Source organism: Rhipicephalus sanguineus, chromosome 11 (assembly GCF_013339695.2).
Source record: "Rhipicephalus sanguineus isolate Rsan-2018 chromosome 11, BIME_Rsan_1.4, whole genome shotgun sequence".
NCBI classification, from domain to species: domain Eukaryota; kingdom Metazoa; phylum Arthropoda; class Arachnida; order Ixodida; family Ixodidae; genus Rhipicephalus; species Rhipicephalus sanguineus.
Genome location: NC_051186.1, coordinates 30,655,257 through 30,671,455, shown reverse-complemented (window position 1 = coordinate 30,671,455; position 16,199 = coordinate 30,655,257). Strand labels below are relative to the sequence as shown.

Here is a 16,199-nt window from a genome sequence, read left to right as displayed (position 1 = left end):
GGGGCCGCGGTCCAGCCGACTTTCTAGCTCGCCAGAGGCTACAACATGCACGAGCCAACAGCGGCATTCCACAGTCACGCTTCATTCGGCACTTCGGCCGGCTCCCTTCAGGAAGGCGAATGGAATGCCAGAAACGGGGGGGAAACCCTGTCCCTTCTCCCTTTGTGTTCGCCTCCGCGCGGTGCTTTGTTAGCCGCCGTACACTGGCCTTTCGACTTTGACGACTAGGACACAGCTGCTCTCCCGAAGCTGTCCTCAATCTCGCCTTCCGTCGTGGAAGCGCACCTTGCTTTCTCCCTCTGCGCCTCTCGCGCAGCTTGCGGATGAATGAATGCCTCAATTTACGTTTCCGCAAACCGTCCTGTGGCCTACCCTTTTGTCTTTTTCGCGCCGGGTTGGGACCTTTCTTAAGCTTACTCTGTGCCGAATGCTTCCGCCGCTTTCTTTTTCTGCGATGTCGGCGAACATCCTTTCCCACGTCGCCTTCATCATCGCTTGGGGTCGCGACATGCGGAGTTGCGCAGCTCGTTGGTGTTTCTGCTACACCTTCTATCTCGCTCACACCTCTTGACTTCTCCGCCGCGTCAGACTGTCGGGCCAAATTATCTGCGTCAGCGCTGATAAAATCTAAATCTGGGCCCTCACCGACGGTATTGCCTAACCCTTGAAGCGTCGCGTCCTTGCTATGGTTAGCCAGCACGCTAACCGTGTTTACTTCTGACGATTCCGAAACGTCCTTTCGAGGCACGAGGAAGGTTTCCGGCTTCTCCTTGAGCCCATTAGGGCCGCTGGTACCAACCTCGTCCACGAAAGGAACGTCTTCTGGAATTGTCCCTAACTCTAGATCGGCCAAGGCCTCATTCTCAACCTGCTCTGCTTTCATGCTCTCCTGAAACGGCGGGCCTTTCTCTGGCGCGATCTCAAAAACGGCGACCTGTCGCTCGTTCTCAGGAGAAGGATCCCTTTGCATACCATTCTTGCTTTCCTCTCTCCTGGCCGAAGTTCCGAATCTCCGGAACAAAGATGCCTTAATTACATCGTAGTTGTCCGCGTCCTTCTCACTGAGTCGCGCAACAACCTCAACTGCCTCACTGGGCAGAACTGAAAGTAACCCCTGAGACCAAATGCCTCGCTCAAAAGACAGTTCCTCACACATTTGTTCAAATTCTGCAAGATACAGGCCGATATCCCCTGATACCACATATGGCTGCATATACCTTGACATCTTGAACTCTGCCTTCTTGTTGAGAAGAGGTACCACTCGCTGGGGACAACTGCCCGACCTCTTACTCAACTCCAGGAGTTCTACCTCGACTTCCAGTTTGCGGAGCTCAATTTCTTGCTCACGCTCCCTTTCCTCTATTTCACGCTCGCGGCGTTCCTCTCTCTCCCAGTGTCTGAGCCGCTCTTCCTTATTTTGGTTGGCGTATTCCCATTCATCACAGAGCTCCTCATCATCGACCCCCAAATCAATGATTGCCTGTATGATTCGGGATTTTCGTGCCAAACCCCTTGTATCGATCCCCAATTCCTTACACAACAGCAACAAGTCCGGCTCCTGCAGCGTCTGCAAATCCATGATCGTCCCGAGTGCCCGCTACTTCCAAAATAACTATCCGAGAGTACGTAACCTTGAGTCTCTCGGCAAAGTTATCTACCAGTTCTAAAACCCTCGTTTAGAACCTGGTCCACATCAAAGGAAAAGCCAAGCACTCACCCACACATGATCGATGTCTCGAGACCGCTGCATTCCCTTAGGCCGACTGTTGTTGTCGCTTGTAGCTTCAGATCCCACCGCTGATCACCAGTTGTTGCGACCGGGTATTTGGATCAACCTCACCGCTGACTCCAGTTGTCATGCCGGTGTGTTTGGATCCGTCCCTTCTCGACAACCATGCTGTTGCTACGAGAGGGCAGCGTCGTACCCGGACTCCGTTTGGTAGCGTAGTCGAGTCTCCGGGTTGAGGAACTGATACTAGCAAGTTGGGAAAACAATAACAAGTTTACTGGCACTTATGAACACTCAATTACATAGTGACAAGGTAAGAGTTCAGCGACGAGCGCATTGGATGAGCCTGTTACCGAGGGCTCAGAGCCCCATTTCTCACTCAGCACCGTCGTTTTAACCCCTCAGTTTGGCTCCTCCCTCGTGATGACCACCAATCACACACATGACACCTCCCACCATGGCACAGTCCATTTCACTGTCGCGGAGGGGTCATGGCACACTTGAAGCGGCAAGAGTCCTGCGGTTGTCGACACGCAGGTGGGGGAGAAGCAGAACAGGTTCCTCGTGCTTGCCCATGCAGATCTTTTCCCGACGCAGCGAAAGGGTTGCGGAGACTCCCGTCCAAACATGCCCGTCAGGTGGCTTCGGCAGCGTACCAAGCCAAGCCCAGGTGGTCCATTGTCTCCGGCATCGCCGTCCCAGACTTTGAGGCCGAGATTCTGCCCATTGTTGGTCACTCACCGTCCCAGGAATTTCGTTTCCAGGAAGGATACAGGTGTTCTAGCAGCGGGAGAACACCTCGTCCGCCGATTCTCTTGGTCAGTGCTTCGCCACCGACAGCCGGTCATAACAGTCGCTTGATGAAAACTGCACAGCGCACGTGACACTCTACACGGTACAGGCCGTACAGCTTCGGTTCAGTGAACATAGCATGATTAATTACGCAATGGAAAGTCGACGCAAGCAGTACACGGCGTTTCAGTATACCGTGGCTGTGTATGTGCACGTAGAGGGCTTGAATGAAACAGATGGAAAGTCTGATAGAAGGGAACGTCTTTCCTTCATTTGTTAGACGCAACCGCGCAAAACCAAGAGATAGTGAAGCCAGTGAAAGCAAGAAAGCAGATATTTGTAGCTTAATTTGAGGCGTAGAAATTACACTGTAGCGGAAAGTGAAAGTGGACAGAAAAGGATACCCTTGCCGCCAGTAGCAGCCGATCTCGCTACCTCCTCATAACGAATGCAGCGATGTGCTGCGGCGGCGGACATAGCTCATCTGCCCCGTCTTCTTGCTCGCATATACTTATGTAGATGTATCTAACAAAACCTAGAGAGGGGTACATATGTATGCCACGATTTTAACAAGGTTATCAGTACTTTCTCCGCTTTGCTATCCTGTGACATTGATGTCACTGGCCTAACGAAATTTCAAGCAGAATTTAAGAAAACAAGTTCTTCATCCTAACGTATAGAGTAACGCATACTGCTGTAACGTATGCAGCAGCGCTGCTGTTAGGGCAAGAAAATCAAGAATAAAAACATTGGCCTATGTGTTCTTTGAAATTTAAACTCTTTCCAGTCAAATAAACGAACACCGTTTCCGAAGAATACCTCACTGTTTTTTAGTGTCCCATTAGTTTGCGCAAGTGCCCATTCGACCCTTCTCTCTTTTTTTTTTTTCCTTTGCACTGCCGGGAGCAGCCACAGGAGGTGTTCCAGGGTACACCGCTTGGGTCGTGGTACGAGTCTGGCATCCTGAACAAGAGCGCCTTCCCCGTCGAGCACCTTGCCGACGCTCTGAGGCTGGCATTGTTGTACAAGCAAGGGGGCGTCTACCTCGACATCGACGTCATCGTGATGCGATCCTTCGACTCTCTGCCACCTTGCGTCTGCCAGTCGCCAGTGGTGAGCTGTTGCGATGGCAACCTCTGCATCAAAAAAAAAGTAGATGCAGATTGCGCTAGCATGGCCTGCGGGATCAGCTCCGGCAACGCCGCGCTGCAGGATGACAACAGCCTGAAGCAAATCCTTGAAGAGGGAATAACATTATTGCAGACGAAATGTTTTCGAATGTTATTGTTTAATTTTTTTTTTATTTTTAGGTGCGCTCAGTGCTGTGAAATACCGTTGGCGGCAACGTTTCGACAGGTGGACTTGTCTTCGTCAAGTCAGCTGGTTGCTGCCTCGACGAAGACAAGTCCACTTGTCGAAGCGTTGGCTCTAGCGACATTCACTGTTCAAGGATTTTTTTCAGCTATGAATATCAGATACAACTTCCACCTTCTGCCGCAGTGTGTTTCGCTGGTTTGTCTCTCCTCCTCTGACTCCGCATCGCGTTTTTATTGCGATAGCAGCGTTTTTATTGCGACAGCAATCACGTGGACACTCTCGGCTGATTTTTGCCGTAGCCGTCATGCCCCGGATATGTATATGTATGCATATATATAAGAAGGCACAAAGAAAAATAAAGCAGAAGAAAGAAATTCTGAAGTACCCGACCGCGGATTCGAACCAGCAATCCCGCGCTACCAAGCGCGCTGCGTTAGACAACACAACCACACGCCATGCATGCGCCGGCGAAATAACGGCGAGCTATTTATATAAACCATGTACCGCTGGTGGTAAGTAAATCTCGAAGGAGCGTGAGCGTGTTTTCTGTCACGCAACGCTCCTAACTTTCTTTCAATTCGAATACTGCCCTTGAAACGCGCAGGACAAAGTGGCCATTTTCTGTACCCACTCGTGATGTGTAAGGAAAAAAAAAACAAAGAAAACTGGGAACACCTTGCATCAGACGCCCCCGTGTAACAAGAGACGCAGGGGATCACTCCACGCGCCGCAGTTTAAAAGAAGAATAAATATCTAAGAGCGACTGATTCTCCATTGTCGACACTTGCAGCGCGTTGCTCAAGCACATAGACGTAACAACTGTGACAGTTATTAGTTCACGCTCGCCCTGTGCATACCTGTGCGTTCTTTTCGGGCGTCCTTCTTTGTGCTTCAGCGGCGCGCTGCAAGTATCGAGCTTCTTCTGGTTCTTCGTGTGACATATCAATTTCTTGCTATCGCATTTATTGCTTCGCCCTTGCGGCGAAACTGACTTTTTATGTTACTTTGATGTCGCACGGACTGAAACGTATAGACTTAAAAATGAACGTCGGAGTCTCGATCGGTTCCCCAGAAACTTCTTAAGTTCGGTGCCAGAAGCGTAGAGTTAAAATGCAATTGAAATGCGCGGTCGGAAATTTCGTGAACATGCACTCTAAAGTCGGTTACAACCTAAAAATAAATACAAGCCCCGCCCCAAGAATTGCGGCGCGATTGTCATTGATCTGTGCGAGAGAGTCGTGCTGAGTGGTTTCCGTTCTGATCGGTAGTGCTGTTTCGCTGCTAATCTACGCATATACGCATACTATAAATTAAAAGTTCGTCGTCCTTTCTTAAGTGTTACGTTTGAATGAGCAATGATGACGGAACCTTGGCTGAAAGTTGGCAGGAAGTTCAAGTTTCCGACCGAAAACCAGATACACGAACATGTCAAAGGGATACATATTAGCGCGAACAAAGAAACGAAGACTCGAGAAAGAAGTATACGAGGAAACAGAACGGTCGGGCGCTATAACTTTTCTGTTTTCTCCTACTTCTTTCTCGACTCTTCGTTTCTTCGATGTCAACCAACTCGCCCTGCAAGAAGTATTATTCACACGAGCATGTTTCTGTATCGAAAAATCACCTACCAGAAATACGCGAAAGGTGTTCGACGTCACGCAAATGAGCGAGTGCGATCGGGTAGGACATCTCCGTAAGTTCTCTCTGGGTGGGACAGCGACGTTTGTGGGCGGAGCTTAGATTTATTCTTGGCTTTTAACCGACTATAAACAGGTTTGTTTATCTAGAGTGCATATGCACCGCGCTGACGTCACTTGCACGTGTACGGGTGCCGTCATCTTCGACATATATCGCCCATCTGAAACCCCTTGCGCCAGCTGTAGAAACGTTATTGAAATTTAATTTGCACGCAGGACCACGGTGACATGGTGAGCAACGGTTTTCTGGCCTTTCGCCGTGGCGACCCCTTTCTGCTACATCTGATGCAAAGAGCACGACAAGTGTACAAGCCGAAAGAGTGGAGCTCCATCGGACCCAGGCTGCTGCGTCAGGTGACGCTGGACCGGTGCGGCGGCCGTCAGGTGAACGAGCTGCTCGGACGCAGGTGTGGCGGCGACACGGGCTTCACGGTACATTTTTACATGTCTTCTCCTCTTCCGAGATACAATCAAATCGAGACTTCAACGCTTTACTGGCTCGTGCAGCCGAAGCTTGGTAAAAGAAAGCAGGTCTGCGTCACGTATAGCACACTTCGCAGTTCGCAGGAGGGAGAGTCCTGGAAGCCTCCATTACTAATGTCGCAATGCAAGAATTCCATTTAAGACGTACTGGTGGGCTGGTTGATTAGTCATGACAGCTTATCGCAACGCCCATCAGAAATTAGGACGAGGCAGAAGCATAAGAATAGACGAAAACGCAAGCTTTTACGTCTTTTTTCTTGTCTAATTTTGTTTCGCGGTCCTTGTTTCTGATTAGTGATGCGATAAGCTATCGACAATTTTGTTCTTCATCGAGATCAAGGCCTATAGCGTGAGTATCGCTGCGTGGGTCTGCACTTGCTTAAGTCATATTCGAAATTCTAATTAGAAATTTTATCCGAAATGCTAGTTCGAAATTTTAATTCGAAAAATGTTCTTGAGCAAGGAAGAAAGGAAGGAAACAGGAGAGAGAGGTTTACGAGTCCTGAATAACCGGTATTCATTCTAAAAAAGACAGGGCGTGCAAACACGGAAACAAGAAAGAAGTCAGGACACCACAAACGCCGACTAACAACTGAAGAGACGCACAACGGCTGAAAAGAAAGAAGGCACGAAAACTTATCTGCGCATGCCCATGCAACAGGCAAACCTATCAATCCGGCACGCGTGGCGGTCTACGTGGAAGATAACTGTTAAGGCATTTGATTTCATCTTTATGCAAGTTAATCGACGGTTGGCTCACGCATGCGCTGCCACTATTCTCGATATGCCATGCTTCAATCATCAGTCGATGAAGTGGATGCGCTTGAAGGACGAGGACGAAGAAGAGACGGGACACACAGTGCGCAACTTACAACTTGTTTATTGGAAAACAGGGGTTGCGTCACTTATATACACTCAAGCACGTGACACAGGGCCTGCGCGTTACACGTTACTGAGCACTCAAAAATGCTATCTCTTTCTTAGATAATGTCAATGAAGCTATGCTGACACACGATTCTGCGCATTCTAAAATATATTTCGCTTCAACTACGAGCCTCGCCGATTGATTACGGTTGCGAGATATGACTGTGCACTGCTCAAATTTCGGGGTGCAGGAGCACTTTTGGCAGTGAGTTGCGAGATGACCGTTCTTACCGTTCCTGACATTATTGCGTTAAACACAGGGTTAAATTCCTTCAGTGCCAGAAGGGTGTTGTGTACAACATTCCACTTTCATGTGGAAAGGTATATATAGGACAAACTGGGCGCTGCCTAAACGAGCGTCTAAGAGAACACAGCAATAATGTCAGGAACGGTAACAACGGTTATCTCGCAACTCACTGCCAAAAGTGCTCCTGCACCCCGAAATTTGAGCAGTGCACAGTCATATCTCGCAACCGTAATCAATCGGCGAGGCTCGTAGTTGAAGCGAAATATATTTTAGAATGCGCAGAATCGTGTGTCAGCATAGCTTCATTGACATTATCTAAGAAAGAGATAGCATTTTTGAGTGCTCAGTAACGTGTAACGCGCAGGCCCTGTGTCACGTGCTTAAGTGTATATAAGTGACGCAACCCCTGTTTTCCAATAAACAAGTTGTGAGTTGCGCACTGTTGTCCCGTCTCTTCTTCGTCCTCGTCCTTCAAGCGCATCCACTTCATCGACATGCAGAACCAACTGGCCCAACTAAGTGCACTGACAAACTTCAATCATCAGGCGCGTTTCTTCATTTCTATGCCGGTACAACACTGCGCATTCATCAAATTTTGGCGTGCACTTACAATCTCGGCAATGTAAAGAAAGATTAGAAGGTGAGCCTCCTGTTAGCGATCTCTTATGTTCCAACAATCTCTGGTTGATGCATCGGCCCGTCTGCCCTACGTAGAAGCGGCCGCAGCTGAAAGGGATCTTATACACCACACTCGTACGGCAATCAGTGAATTTGTTGGTGTGTTTTACGAAACAAATATCGGTCCGCTTCTTGTCTTTTACTCCCTCATTCTTCCTCTGCACAGCGGCACAAATCTTACCTAGCTTATTGGCAGCCGTGAAAACAACATTAACGCCGTATGTAGTTCCTACTTTAGCCTGTGAGATACGCGATGAATGTACGGTATACCTACGACACGTTTCTTCCTATCGCTTTCTGCAACCATGCTCGGACTTAACACAATGGACTTCTTTAAACGTTCCGCGACCATGGCCACTGCATCACGAGGATACCCTACATCTAAAAGACGTGGAACCTGTGCGTTAAAGCTATCACTCATTTTGTGCTCACACGACTTGGTGAGGGCTGACTTAAGGCAAGACATGGCGATGCCGTTTTTTACAACCTTCGAGTGCTTCGACGAAAAATTTAACAGTGGTTTCGAAGATCTAGGAGAATACTGCCAGCACACGTGGTTCTTCTGGAACGTTAAGGAAATGTCTAGAAATTGTATTCCATTATTCTGAGGCACCTCTTTTGTAAAGCTCAGCCCTCCTCCATTTAATCCAAATTTTTCGCTCACGGAAGTTACCACCTTTTCAAAGTCCTCACCACTACAAAAAATCAAGTAGTCGTCCATATAACGAAAAACCTTAATAACCGAATTACCTAAGGCGCCTTCCAAAAGATTATCAATCTTGCTAAGGTATAAATCACTAAGAACCGGAGCAACTTTAGAACCAATACATATCCCTGATTTCTACACATTTCTGCGCATGCGTGAGCCAACCGTCGATTAACTTGCATAAAGATGAAATCAAATGCCTTAACAGTTATCTTCCACGTAGACCGCCACGCGTGCCGGATTGATAGGCCCGCCTGTTGCATGGGCATGCGCAGATAAGTTTTCGTGCCTTCTTTCTTTTCAGCCGTTGTGCGTCTCTTCAGTTGTTAGTCGGCGTTTGTGGCTGTTTGTGGTGTCCTGACTTCTTTCTTGTGTCCGTGTTTGCACGCCCTGTCTTTGTAGAATGAATACCAACTAGCTCAGCTCTCTGTTATTCTAAGCTTCATTTCTAGTACTCTGAGCCCTTTTCCGTGTTCCCCTACTTATCTGAACAATCCAGCCTCTTTGGCTTCTTTAATTGCTATTTGCTTGGTCCGTGCTAGAACTTTTTCATGGTTTTCTAAGAATAGAGTTTGCCCAGTTGAAGTTCAACTTTTGTGCGGCTTTCTGGTACCATCTACCGGACATGCCAGGAGGATATGTGCCATATTGACCGCGGAATCATGGCGTCAAGTGAGATTTTACCAGGAATGCCTCAAGGTCCGTTGCTCGACTTCGCGTGACGATCGCCGCCAGAAGCAGATGTACTCCGACTGGATGAGGGTAGCTAACCAGCATGCGGAATTCATGTGGAGGGTAAAACTTCGAGAACTTCAACCATGTAAGAGGAAGATTATTTCTACTGTTTTACCGCAAAATAACTTGCTAGTCCTTGGAGGAGCTGCCTTAGATGATAGTCACTGCAAAACCCTAGCCTTAGGTCCTAAATACTGTTTTAAGCCGAACCTGAAACCAATGGACGTCTTAAGTTTGCCGCGTACAATCACTAGACTTGTTTCTGAAGAAGAGCGTTCCCACTGCATTTCAGACTGCGTTGCTAGCATCAAGGGTTCTAATATGCATCTCAAGTGTTCTGATCCTATCCGGCCTTTGGTTAATTACTGTGTCAAGAAACTCAGGCCAGTAATTTCAGATAAGGAAGAGTATTTTGTAATTATGCCGGACAGTTTGTTCTCAGCAAAAGCATTAACAGCCATAGAAAAGAATTTTAGGACGGTAAAACTTAAGCCATCGGTAGTTAGGCAACGTGCTGCCGACCTTTTGTTAAGACATAATCTTGAGAGAATAGCTTGTAATGTCAAGAAGGCTAAATCACTTACTTTAGAATTGTTTTTTTTTTCAGCTAAAACACATAAGAACGAGATTCCGTTTCGAGCAATCGTTTCAGAGCAAGGTACCTGGCAAGTCGCTGTATCTAGTTATTTGCAGAACTGCTTAACCTCTTTGAGTTCTGCAGACCCTTTTCGTATACGTAATTCTCAGGCGCTAGTTCAGTTCCTCTCAGAGGAAAACCCCGGCTGTTGTAAGGCCTTTAGTATGGATATTGAAGACCTGTATTATTCTTTGCCGCATGAGGACTTGTTAAAATGTGTTAATGAATGTATTAACGAACAAGAGCACCAGACGGCTTTCACCGAAAAATGTGGTGTTTCTACCGGGGCATTTCTAGAAATCCTTTCCATGTATTTAAAGTCGACGCTGGTAGGCTGGAAGGAAGGCGTTTATGTGCAGAAATCAGGGATATGTATTGGTTCTAAAGTTGCTCCGGTTCTTAGTGATTTATACCTTAGCAAGATTGACAATCTTTTGGAAGGCGCCTTAGGTAATTCGGTTATTAAGGTTTTTCGTTATATGGACGACTACTTGATTTTTTGTAGTGGTGAGGACTTTGAAAAGGTGGTAACTTCCGTGAGCGAAAAATTTGAATTAAATGGAGGAGGGCTGAGCTTTACAAAAGAGGTGCCTCAGAATAATGAAATACAATTTCTAGACATTTCCTTAACGTTCCAGAAGAACCACGTGTGCTGGCAGTATTCTCCTAGATCTTCGAAACCACTGTTAAATTTTTCGTCGAAGCACTCGAAGGTTGTAAAAAACGGCATCGCCATGTCTTGCCTTAAGTCAGCCCTCACCAAGTCGTGTGAGCACAAAATGAGTGATAGCTTTAACGCACAGGTTCCACGTCTTTTAGATGTAGGGTATCCTCGTGATGCAGTGGCCATGGTCGCGGAACGTTTAAAGAAGTCCATTGTGTTAAGTCCGAGCATGGTTGCAGAAAGCGATAGGAAGAAACGTGTCGTAGGTATACCGTACATTCATCGCGTATCTCACAGGCTAAAGTAGGAACTACATACGGCGTTAATGTTGTTTTCACGGCTGCCAATAAGCTAGGTAAGATTTGTGCCGCTGTGCAGAGGAAGAATGAGGGAGTAAAAGACAAGAAGCGGACCGATATTTGTTTCGTAAAACACACCAACAAATTCACTGATTGCCGTACGAGTGTGGTGTATAAGATCCCTTTCAGCTGCGGCCGCTTCTACGTATAGGGCAGACGGGCCGATGCATCAACCAGAGATTGTTGGAACATAAGAGATCGCTAACAGGAGGCTCACCTTCTCTTTCTTTACATTGTCGAGATTGTAAGTGCACGCCAAAATTTGATGAATGCGCAGTGTTGCACGGGGATAGAAATGAAGAAACGCGCCTGATGATTGAAGCATGGCATATCGAGAATAGTGGTAGCGCATGCGTGAGCCAACCGTCGATTAACTTGCATAAAGATGAAATCAAATGCCTTAACAGTTATCTTCCACGTAGACCGCCACGCGTGCCGGATTGATAGGTTCGCCTGTTGCATGGGCATGCGCAGATAAGTTTTCGTGCCTTCTTTCTTTTCAGCCGTTGTGCGTCTCTTCAGTTGTTAGTCGGCGTTTGTGGTGTCCTGACTTCTTTCTTGTGTCCGTGTTTGCACGCCCTGTCTTTTTAGAATGAATACTTACCAACTAGCTCAGCTCTCTGTTATTCTAAAATAACCGGTATGTTATCCTGCACTAGGGAGAGGCAAGAATGAGTTATACGCGTGAAAGGGAGAGTGTGAGGACATACTCTCTCCTTACACGTCTAACATTAGTAATCAGCTACCCATCACAACATTTAACTTTTCGGCAAGAAACATGATGGCAGCTACTAACAACTGTATTAACTTACCACCATGGAACGCACTCCCTTACAGTGTAAAGACTAACCACGACTTTGTGCAATGCTCTAAAAAGCTTCTCTCATGAATGCTGACAGGGTCGTTACATTTGTATCCCCTGTTGTCATAATTATAGTCTTTTGTTTATCCTATATTTTTCCCTGTAAAAATGTTTTAATAGCGTGTGTTTAATTGTCTCGCGCAATAAGTACGCTGTTCTTATGTCTATTTTCTTACTGGATCACAATCTAGCTGCCAAGGTTATGGGTCCAAGCAGTATTACGTATTGTGTTGTGTGTACGCAATGAATAAAATAAAACGTCACAGCAAATTTTTTGGGCGCAGGTGTTGCCCCACTGGATTTTCCTACCGGTGCCTTACGACCGTTGGGAGTCGTTCTTCGTCGCCAACACCAGTCGCGAGGCGTGGCTCATGTCCTCCGCGAGTTACGTCATGCACGTCTACAACAAAATGAGCTCGAAGGCGCCCACCGTGCCTGGCTGCGCGTACAGGCAAGCGGCCGAAACCTACTGCCCGGATAGTTTACGCATGTCCTTGGAAATGCTGGGTACTTTCTGACATACGGGAGCTGGACTTCCCGAATGCCCACTTCCCGGATGCCCACTTCCCGGATGATCAGTTACCGGATGTCCACTTCCCGAACATCCGGGAAACAGACCGCCAACGCTGCGCGCCCAGGCTTCGCCAAGACTCAGTGCTCAAACGATGTCCTCCGAGATTGCGAGCATAAGTTCGCCACCATTAGTCTAGGGGCCAACGTTCAAAAAGCCTGCAACGGTCACAGGACATGCACAGCGCTTTCGACGGAACGATTGCCAGCGTAGTGACTTTCGTGTGTTCGTGTATTCGCAGTGCGAACTTCGTCGACGACGTGCGGATACTTCGAATGCGTGAAACGTAAGCACCCCTGGAAGGCGTGTGAAACTTAATTACACTGTGCTTTTGTACATATATATTTTTTATCCTGCGCAATGTTTTGTAGAGTTATTTTTAATCCTTTAGGATTATGTCGCGTTCGATTTGCGCGCAGGTTTGCTGCGCATTATTTGAAAGAAGCGTTCTGCGTTTGTTTTAAAGTATACCTCATGGAACAATTGTGCTCGCGTTTTATGTGCCTGTATATAATTTTAAAAAGATACACATACGTGTGTACAGTATGCGTTAATGTTTTTATTGCGATAAACTTTCTTGGACAAAACTGATGTGGCCCCCTGTTTATCGACATTCTTCCGTGTTCCCATCTATTTCTGCCTCCTATCGTCAATTCCTTTATTTAATCCCCTTTCCCGAAAGTGTAGGCAGGCGTTGTGCGGCCTGCCTGTTTCTCGTGGCAGTTGTCAGCCTGCTCTCTCCCTATTTTCTTTGTGTCTTTTTATGCTTGTGTATGTACGTGATGGTTCGCGGGTGAACTTGGGAAGCGAAGTGAAGGAAGGTGAGGATAGTTGAAATAAACTGGTGTTCTGACTGACGCCATGTCTCCTTCGTCACATAAATATCGGATAATGAGACGGTCATTTTTTTTAAAATAACGAAAACACAAAGTGACCGATAGATTCACTGATCAGCAGCTGCGTTACCTGCATGAAGTAACAAGCACCTGATGGTTGGGTTGAGTCCTCCATCACTCGTGGTCTTAAGTGACGTCAGCTCTCGTGTTGTCGTTCTCTTAGTCCGTGTCGTGCGCGCTGTCATTCACTTCAGACCATGCAACGCCAACTCGCCCAACGTCGATCCCTCTTGCTCCATCACTCAGTCGGGCATTCCCAGGATTTGGGGACATCTGTAACGTGGTGCCATCTCTCGGCGGCGGCAAGCAATGCCCTATAGCAACTGAATGAAAAATTAGCGGGGAAAAAAATCATATCTGAAGAAAAAAAATATAATTGTGAAAATCGACTCCCGGTTCTCAAAAGAGACGCACTAGAAAATTGCGGTAAAATTGCAGTATCGCACTACAAAGCGCACGGTTTCCCACCAACAAGAACCACATGGGACGCATTGTAACTTGTAAATTATTCAAATTTCTGGAAGTTGAATTTCGATGTGGTTGAAATACAGATAACACCCGTCTACTTAGATTTATACGCGCGTTAAAGAGCCCCACGGGCGGTCGTAATTAATTCGGCTACAGGGTGCCTCGTATTCTAATGCTGATTTGGCACGCGAAACCCCAGTGATTATTATTGTGTTCGTACGCGCCCTGGGCGCGGACAACCGCTTGTGTTTATTTATTTATTTATTTATTTATTTATTTATTTATTTATTTATTTAGTTATTTATTTATTTATTTATTTATTAAATTACGCCAGCCTCGCACTAGTGGTGCCAAGCCTGAAGGAAGAGCGGAGCTGGGTGGCCTTCCTTGTTTCTCTTTATCTTTTTTCTTTCTTTCTCTTTGTTTCTTGTATCTCTTCTTTTGTATCCGTTTCTTTCTATTTCCTTGTTTCTCTCTCTTTATGTATTTCTTTCTATTTTACTGCTATTTCTATCTTTATTTCTCTTCCTCCCTTTCTTTCTCTGTCTCACTCTATCGCTCCCTCTTTCTCTCTCTTTCTTCGTTTCGCCTTATTTTTCTTTCTTTCTCTGCCTTTCTATCTTTTTATGTCTCTATTCCCTTTACATCTCTCTATTTTTCTCTTTCTTTCTATCGCTTTCTTCCTCTCTCTCTCTTTTTCCCTTTCTCTCTCTCTCTACTTTCTCTTTCTTTCTTTCTATCTCTCTCTCTTTCACGTGCTCCACTTCGCCGAGCAGAGTTCGTTTAACACTCGCACCTGCTGTACTCGGCAGTGGGGCTTGCCCAATTCCTGTGGCGCATACCCACCCGTGGCGTTTTGCACGACGGAGCACAAGTTAGTTTAACCAGTTTAACTGCGTCTTGTGTGTTCATCTACACATGTTGTGATAACTTCAAAATTATATTGTAGGAGTTATACCGAAGCTGCACAATGGGTTTTGAAGGACTTGATGTTGGGCTAGTTGGCCACTTCTCATTTTGAAGATATTCGGCGCAACTAACAACTAACAAACACATAATGTATGACCTCCGAGATACCCGGATTGTCACTCGCTAAGCCTGCATCATTGATTATTTGAGTACGGCTTTCGAAAACGGTGCCAAACTAACACAAATACTTTGCTGTCGAAGCTTAAGGACGCGAACCTAAAGCAAATAAAAGCATCAGTTCGGACACAACGAGCGAGAGAGCGCGCGACGGCCACTTGATAGATTCGAGGTGGACGGCAATCGCTTTCGGTGGCGCGGCCCTGTTTACCGGGCGTGCGCATGCGCAGTTCACACCCGGTATTCCGATACACGCAAAGCATTTTGTGTATAGCGGTGTGCCGGACAGACTAAAATCCTCTTTTGTCTCGATGTTGTTCTTTTACGCTGCATATTCGGACGTGGTCGGCCTCATGGACTGCCTCTCCTTCCGTTAGCTGCCGCGATCTGCTGAACTGCTGGTCAACGAACTCGTTGTTGCCAGAGACCGGCGGAGTCACTGAAAACGAGATACGGTAATTGTAATTAGTTGTCGAACAAGCGATTCACACGTGCTAGCATGATATCACATTAGTCAATGTACCCCTCGCAGAGAAGCACACGAAGCGGAAGCGTGGATAAAGGAGACAAAAATATATGCGGTTGAACTTCCGGCAACAGTTCTGGCTAAAGGGGTAAGCCGCAGTCGCCACGAGCGTTGTGGACATTACTGTTATTGCGGCAAAATAACTTATGGCTACCTTTACGAAAGATCTCGCGAACGTAATAACCAATGTCGAAGCATCGTTTGCACTCGGTCATTTGATTACGCGCTGAAAACTAGGGCAAGGCGTTGCCGTGAAATGTGCGCGGCAGTCCACGCCGATCGAAACGGTACCTCTCGGCCGCGCAACTTCCATGCAAAAGCAAGAGATAGGTGCGCGATGTCGCGCTTGCCTCAGTAAACATAAATGTACACGAGATGCGAGGATGCTTCGAGTTACAGATTATTAGGTAAATTACATGACTCACCTTTTACAAGAGTGGCCTCTTCACGTTCGGTGTCCATGGCTCCGCGCGCACTCACTCCGTCGAGAGTGTACCACGCGACGATGACAGCGCGTTGGCTCACGAAAAACCTTTTCTGGCAAACACACTGATTGCTTCACAGCTAATACAAGTGCATCGAACGCTTGCAAAACGAGAAAAACCCGTGGCTGAACACTGGCGACGTCGAATACTCCGCGCACTCGGTACCACGTGATGCCGTTTTATACGTCACAGAGAGAATTCGCCAGACGGCGCCACGGTGTTGACGGTATGTCCTCGCCGCAGAGAGGATATAGACATCGCCTGATCGCTGGTTGGTTGGTTGCACATTGTTGGTTGGCTGGTTCCTTAGGGGAATAGCTCAACCCACTACGGGGGA

At 47.0% G+C, this 16,199-nt stretch overlaps 1 protein-coding gene across 1 annotated transcript in view; it reads left to right on the top strand.

Annotated features, from left to right (window-relative positions):
* The window catches only part of LOC119373375 (lactosylceramide 4-alpha-galactosyltransferase-like), a 62,218-nt gene that overhangs the window by 25,713 nt on the left and 20,306 nt on the right, over positions 1-16,199 (top strand). The window contains exons 4-6 of the mRNA XM_049410909.1: positions 3,431-3,634; positions 5,752-5,967; positions 12,115-12,687. Coding sequence (XP_049266866.1) covers positions 3,431-3,634; positions 5,752-5,967; positions 12,115-12,348 — 654 coding nt within the window. The 3' untranslated portion in view covers positions 12,349-12,687. The remainder of the gene's footprint in view (positions 1-3,430; positions 3,635-5,751; positions 5,968-12,114; positions 12,688-16,199) is intronic.